Source organism: Salvelinus fontinalis, chromosome 9 (assembly GCF_029448725.1).
Source record: "Salvelinus fontinalis isolate EN_2023a chromosome 9, ASM2944872v1, whole genome shotgun sequence".
Classification (NCBI taxonomy): Eukaryota; Metazoa; Chordata; class Actinopteri; order Salmoniformes; family Salmonidae; genus Salvelinus; species Salvelinus fontinalis.
In genome coordinates this window covers 9,582,558-9,588,710 of record NC_074673.1, presented here as the reverse complement: position 1 = coordinate 9,588,710, position 6,153 = coordinate 9,582,558, and the positions used below count along the sequence as shown (strand labels likewise).

Sequence of the window (6,153 nt, the reverse complement as noted above, 5' to 3'; positions counted from 1 at the left end):
TGATAATATCTCTCAGCAAAGCAACAACATAACATTGTTTCTACAGAAACACAGCCAAAATCAGTAAAACATTGTTTTTACTGAGGGGGAACAAATCCTATTCTATTTTTCCATCAGCAATCATCTTTTGTTTGGGGTCTCAGCTCAGACTCGTTTCAGCACAAGAAAGGGGGAAAAAATGTATCATATCAACCGACTAGAAAGTAAAGGTGATGAATCTATTTTCTCTCTGGTCAGAGTTATCTGTTCATGTCATGTTTGTGTTCTGGGCCCGAACATAATGACCTTTTCCATCTCCCCCCCCCCCTTCCTCCGGGCTCCTCCCCCCACAGCCTTCCCTTCCTCCGGGCTCCTCCCCCCACAGCCTTCCCTTCCTCCGGACTCCTCCCCCCACAGCCTTCTCTTCCTCTGGGCTCCTCCCCCCACAGCCTTCCCTTCCTCCGGGCTCCTCCCCCCACAGCCTTCCCTTCCTCCGGGCTCCTCCCCCCACAGCCTTCCCTTCCTCCGGGCTCCTCCCCCCACAGCCTTCCCTTCCTCCGGGCTCCTCCCCCCACAGCCTTCCCTTCCTCCGGGCCCCTCCCCCTACAGCCTTCCCTTCCTCCGGGCCCCTCCCCCCACAGCCTTCCCTTCCTCCGGGCCCCTCCCCCCACAGCCTTCCCTTCCTCCGGGCTCCTCCCCCCACAGCCTTCCCTTCCTCCGGGCCCCTCCCCCCACAGCCTTCCCTTCCTCCGGGCTACGCCCCCCACACCCTTCCCTTCCTCCGGGCTACGCCCACCCACACCCTTCCCTTCCTCCAGGCTACGCCCCCTCCCACACCCTTCCCTTCCTCCAGGCTCCTCCCCCCACAGCCTTCCGTTCCTCCGGGCTACGCCCCCCCACACCCTTCCCTTCCTCCAGGCTACCCCCCCCCACACCCTTCCCTTCCTCCAGGCTACCCCCCCCCACACCCTTCCCTTCCTCCAGGCTCCCCCCCCCCCCACCCTTCCCTTCCTCCAGGCTACGCCCCCCCCCCCACACCCTTCCCTTCCTCCAGGCTACGCCCTCCCCCCCAAACACCCTTCCCTTCCTCCAGGCTACGCCCCCCCCCCCCACACCCTTCCTCCAGGCTACGTGTCCCCCCCCCACACCCTTCCCTTCCTCCAGGCTAAGTCCCCACCCAGCCTTCCCCTCCTCCAGGCTACGCCCCCCCCTAGTTTCCCTTCCTCCGGGCCCCTCCCCCTACAGCCTTCCCTTCCTCCGGGCTCCTCCCCCCACAGCCTTCCCTTCCTCCGGGCCCCTCCCCCCACAGCCTTCCCTTCCTCCGGGCTACGCCCCCCCACACCCTTCCCTTCCTCCAGGCTACGCCCCCCCACACCCTTCCCTTCCTCCGGGCCCCTCCCCCCACAGCCTTCCCTTCCTCCGGGCTACGCCCCCCCACACCCTTCCCTTCCTCCAGGCTACGCCCCCCCAACCCTTCCCTTCCTCCAGGCTACGCCCCCCCACACCCTTCCCTTCCTCCGGGCTCCTCCCCCCACAGCCTTCCCTTCCTCCGGGCCCCTCCCCCCACAGCCTTCCCTTCCTCCGGGCCCCTCCCCCCACAGCCTTCCCTTCCTCCGGGCCCCTCCCCCCACAGCCTTCCCTTCCTCCAGGCCCCTCCCCCCACAGCCTTCCCTTCCTCCAGGCTACGCCGCCACACACCCTTCCCTTCCTCCAGGCTACGCCGCCCCACACCCTTCCCTTCCTCCAGGCTACGCCCCCTCCCACCCTTCCCTTCCTCCAGGCTCCTCCCCCCACAGCCTTCCGTTCCTCCGGGCTACGCCCCCCCACAGCCTTCCCTTCCTCCGGGCTACGCCCCCCCACAGCCTTCCCTTCCTCCGGGCTACGCCCCCCCACAGCCTTCCCTTCCTCCGGGCTACGCCCCCCCACAGCCTTCCCTTCCTCCGGGCTACGCCCCCTCCCACACCCTTCCCTTCCTCCAGACTCCTCCCCCCACAGCCTTCCCTTCCTCCGGGCTACGCCCCCCCACAGCCTTCCCTTCCTCCGGGCTACGCCCCCCCACAGCCTTCCCTTCCTCCGGGCTACGCCCCCCCACAGCCTTCCCTTCCTCCGGGCTCCTCCCCCCACAGCCTTCCCTTCCTCCGGGCCCCTCCCCCCACAGCCTTCCCTTCCTCCGGGCCCCTCCCCCCACAGCCTTCCCTTCCTCCGGGCTACGCCCCCCCACAGCCTTCCCTTCCTCCGGGCTACGCCCCCCCACACCCTTCCCTTCCTCCGGGCTACGCCCCCCCACACCCTTCCCTTCCTCCGGGCTACCCCCCCCCACACCCTTCCCTTCCTCCGGGCTACCCCACCCCACACCCTTCCCTTCCTCCGGGCTACCCCACCCCACACCCTTCCCTTCCTCCGGGCTCCCCCCCCCACACCCTTCCCTTCCTCCGGGCTCCCCCCCCCACACCCTTCCCTTCCTCCGGGCTCCCCCCCCCACACCCTTCCCTTCCTCCGGGCTCCCCCCCCCCCACCCTTCCCTTCCTCCGGGCTCCCCCCCCCACCCTTCCCTTCCTCCGGGCCCCTCTCCCCACAGCCTTCCCTTCCTCCGGGCTACGCCCCCCCACAGCCTTCCCTTCCTCCGGGCTACGCCCCCCCACAGCCTTCCCTTCCTCCGGGCTACGCCCCCCCACACCCTTCCCTTCCTCCAGGCTACCCCCCCCCCCACACCCTTCCCTTCCTCCGGGCCCCTCCCCCCACAGCCTTCCCTTCCTCCGGGCTACGCCCCCCCACAGCCTTCCCTTCCTCCAGGCTCCTCCCCCCACAGCCTTCCGTTCCTCCGGGCTACGCCCCCCCACACCCTTCCCTTCCTCCGGGCTACGCCCCCCCCACACCCTTCCCTTCCTCCAGACTCCTCCCCCCACAGCCTTCCCTTCCTCCGGGCTACGCCCCCCCACAGCCTTCCCTTCCTCCGGGCTACGCCCCCCCACAGCCTTCCCTTCCTCCGGGCTACGCCCCCCCACAGCCTTCCCTTCCTCCGGGCTACGCCCCCCCACAGCCTTCCCTTCCTCCGGGCTACGCCCCCCCACAGCCTTCCCTTCCTCCGGGCTACGCCCCCCCACAGCCTTCCCTTCCTCCGGGCTACGCCCCCCCACAGCCTTCCCTTCCTCCGGGCTACGCCCCCCCACACCCTTCCCTCCCTCCGGGCTCCTCCCCCCACAGCCTTCCGTTCCTCCGGGCTACGCCCCCCCACACCCTTCCCTTCCTCCGGGCTACGCCCCCCCACACCCTTCCCTTCCTCCGGGCTACGCCCCCCCACAGCCTTCCCTTCCTCCGGGCTACGCCCCCCACACCCTTCCCTTCCTCCGGGCTACCCCCCCCCCACACCCTTCCCTTCCTCCGGGCTACCCCCCCCCACACCCTTCCCTTCCTCCGGGCTACCCCCCCCCACACCCTTCCCTTCCTCCGGGCTACCCCCCCCCACCCTTCCCTTCCTCCGGGCTCCCCCCCCCCCACCCTTCCCTTCCTCCGGGCTACGCCCCCCCACAGCCTTCCCTTCCTCCGGGCTACGCCCCCCCACAGCCTTCCCTTCCTCCGGGCTACGCCCCCCCACACCCTTCCCTTCCTCCAGGCTACCCCCCCCCCACACCCTTCCCTTCCTCCGGGCCCCTCCCCCCACAGCCTTCCCTTCCTCCGGGCCCCTCCCCCCACAGCCTTCCCTTCCTCCGGGCTACGCCCCCCCACAGCCTTCCCTTCCTCCGGGCTACGCCCCCCCACACCCTTCCCTTCCTCCAGGCTACCCCCCCCCACACCCTTCCCTTCCTCCGGGCCCCTCCCCCCACACCCTTCCCTTCCTCCAGGCTCCCCCCCCCCCACCCTTCCCTTCCTCCAGGCTACGCCCCCCCCCCCCCCCCACACCCTTCCCTTCCTCCAGGCTACGCCCCCCCCCCCCCAAACACCCTTCCCTTCCTCCAGGCTACGCCCCCCCCCCCCCACACCCTTCCTCCAGGCTACGTGTCCCCCCCCCACACCCTTCCCTTCCTCCAGGCTACGTCCCCACCCAGCCTTCCCCTCCTCCAGGCTACGTCCCCCCCTAGTTTCCCTTCCTCCAGGCTACCCCCCCCCAGCCTTCCCTTCCTCCAGGCTACGCCCCCCCCCACCCACCCACCCTTCCCTTCCTACAGGCTACGGTATCAATGACACCAGCTACAACTCCTGTAGAATCACTCTCTGTCAAGTGAAAAGGCCTGATAGTACTTTAGTTTTGACTTTGTTTTAGTCAATAGTACCTCTCCAGAATAGCATTACAGTATCAGCAACACTCTAAACTATGGTCCTTTGCCACTTGACAAGAGCAGTTGGGCTACAATCTGAGCTAATGAAACTGAAGTGGATGGATGCATGAAATACTTAATATATCATCATTACAAAAACAGCATTACATGTGTCCTAACCAGTATACTGAAAGTATGCTATTGGAAGATGACTGTTTAAGGAAGCATATCCAAACCATGCCGTACTAGTGGCCGACTTATAGCTTTATGAATAACAATGAAGGCATATTTAACCTCACCCAGTTTTAGTCTGCCCATCTAGTAGGGGATATGGATCCTTTGTAAGGCAGGAGTGACTCAGCCTGTCCAAATCATACTTGTCTTACTTCAGTTAGTCCTCTTCGATAACAAAAGAACTGACTGACTGTCCTCATTGACTTCATGTTCTGGGCGAGGCCAGTGTTCTGGGCGAGGCCAGTGTTCTGAGCGAGGCCAGTGTTCTGAGCGAGGCCAGTGTTCTGGGCGAGGCCAGTGTTCTGGGCGAGGCCAGTGTTCTGAGCGAGGCCAGTGTTCTGGGCGAGGCCAGTGTTCTGGGCGAGGCCAGTGTTCTGAGCGAGGCCAGTGTTCTGGGCGAGGCCAGTGTTCTGGGCGAGGCCAGTGTTCTGGGCGAGGCCAGTGTTCTGAGCGAGGCCAGTGTTCTGAGCGAGGCCAGTGTTCTGGGCGAGGCCAGTGTTCTGGGCGAGGCCAGTGTGAAGACTATCAGCTGCAGCATCTACATCCAATGTTCTCAAGATGCATGAAAACAACACCACCTGGCTCATTGTATAGAAACGTACAGTATCACTGCTCACAACAAACTGTCACGCACACACACACACACGAGATGGGACTTTGGCAGGCTTATACTACAGGCTTCCCCCTGTCACAGCACAGCCTCTCTTCCTCATGGACTTCCTCATGGACTTCCTCATGGACTTCCTCATGGACTTCCTCATGGACTAGTGCTGTTGGTTGTAGACAAGGACTCACTCCAGCAGTGTTCAGGGTACTTCACCATCACAGAAACCCTGCACTTTTGTCTCTAGCTCATTTCAAAAAGTGGCAGTTGGCAAACATTCCAAATGAAGTGAGCTCTTACCATTAGTGAGGTGTAACAACAACTTCCCAGCCAATTTGACTGAGCCAACCAACACTACAACTGTGGAGATTACGAAGAGAGAATCTGATAAAAGACAAAGCAACACCAGGTTTAACGGTAAATCCTAACAGCTTGTGAAGATGTTTACCAGTTCATGTCACAGAATTAAATAGTATGATATTGTATCTCTACAGTTCCTCATCATTACAGAGCAAAACCTAAAGACAATTCCTTTGGGATTTTGACAAAATGGAGGAAACTCAGGTATTGACAAACACATTAATGAAAATAACAGCAGAGACAATTACAGATCCACTCTTATCTGGCTTATCTAGTGTAACTGTTTAGCCATGATAAAAGTCTGGAAGTAGCTGTGTCTGTGTGTGTGTCTGTGTGTGTGTCTGTGTGTGTGTCTGTGTGTGTGTCTGTGTGTGTGTCTGTGTGTGTGTCTGTGTGTGTCCCTCTCCAGAGCTGCCAGCACAGAGTAAACAATTTTCTCTATTAATCAAAAGTGAGTCTAGCTGCACTCTCACAGCATGCTAGAGGCCATTAAACATACTTTATGTGACCATTACCACAATTAAAACTACCCACACCCTCCCCTGTCCCCCTTGGCCCCAAACAAAACACTGTCTCCCTGGTCAGAGAAAGCCAATAACACAGGCTATGTCCCCAAATAGCACCCTATTTCCTAGTGCACAGCTTTTGACCAGGACCCATAAGGGGAAAAGTAGTGCACTATGTAGGGAATAGGGAACCATTTGGGATGCAGCCACATAA

At 61.9% G+C, this 6,153-nt stretch overlaps 1 protein-coding gene across 1 annotated transcript; it reads left to right on the top strand.

Annotated features, from left to right (window-relative positions):
• Positions 1-280: 280 nt before the first annotated feature.
• LOC129862945 (basic proline-rich protein-like) lies at positions 281-5,237 on the top strand. Its single transcript, XM_055935049.1, has 5 exons — positions 281-854; positions 1,034-2,284; positions 2,558-3,330; positions 4,691-4,982; positions 5,164-5,237. Exons 1-5 carry the CDS (start codon positions 281-283, stop codon positions 5,235-5,237), a joined length of 2,964 nt encoding a protein of 987 aa, XP_055791024.1.
• The last annotated feature ends 916 nt before the right edge of the window (positions 5,238-6,153 follow it).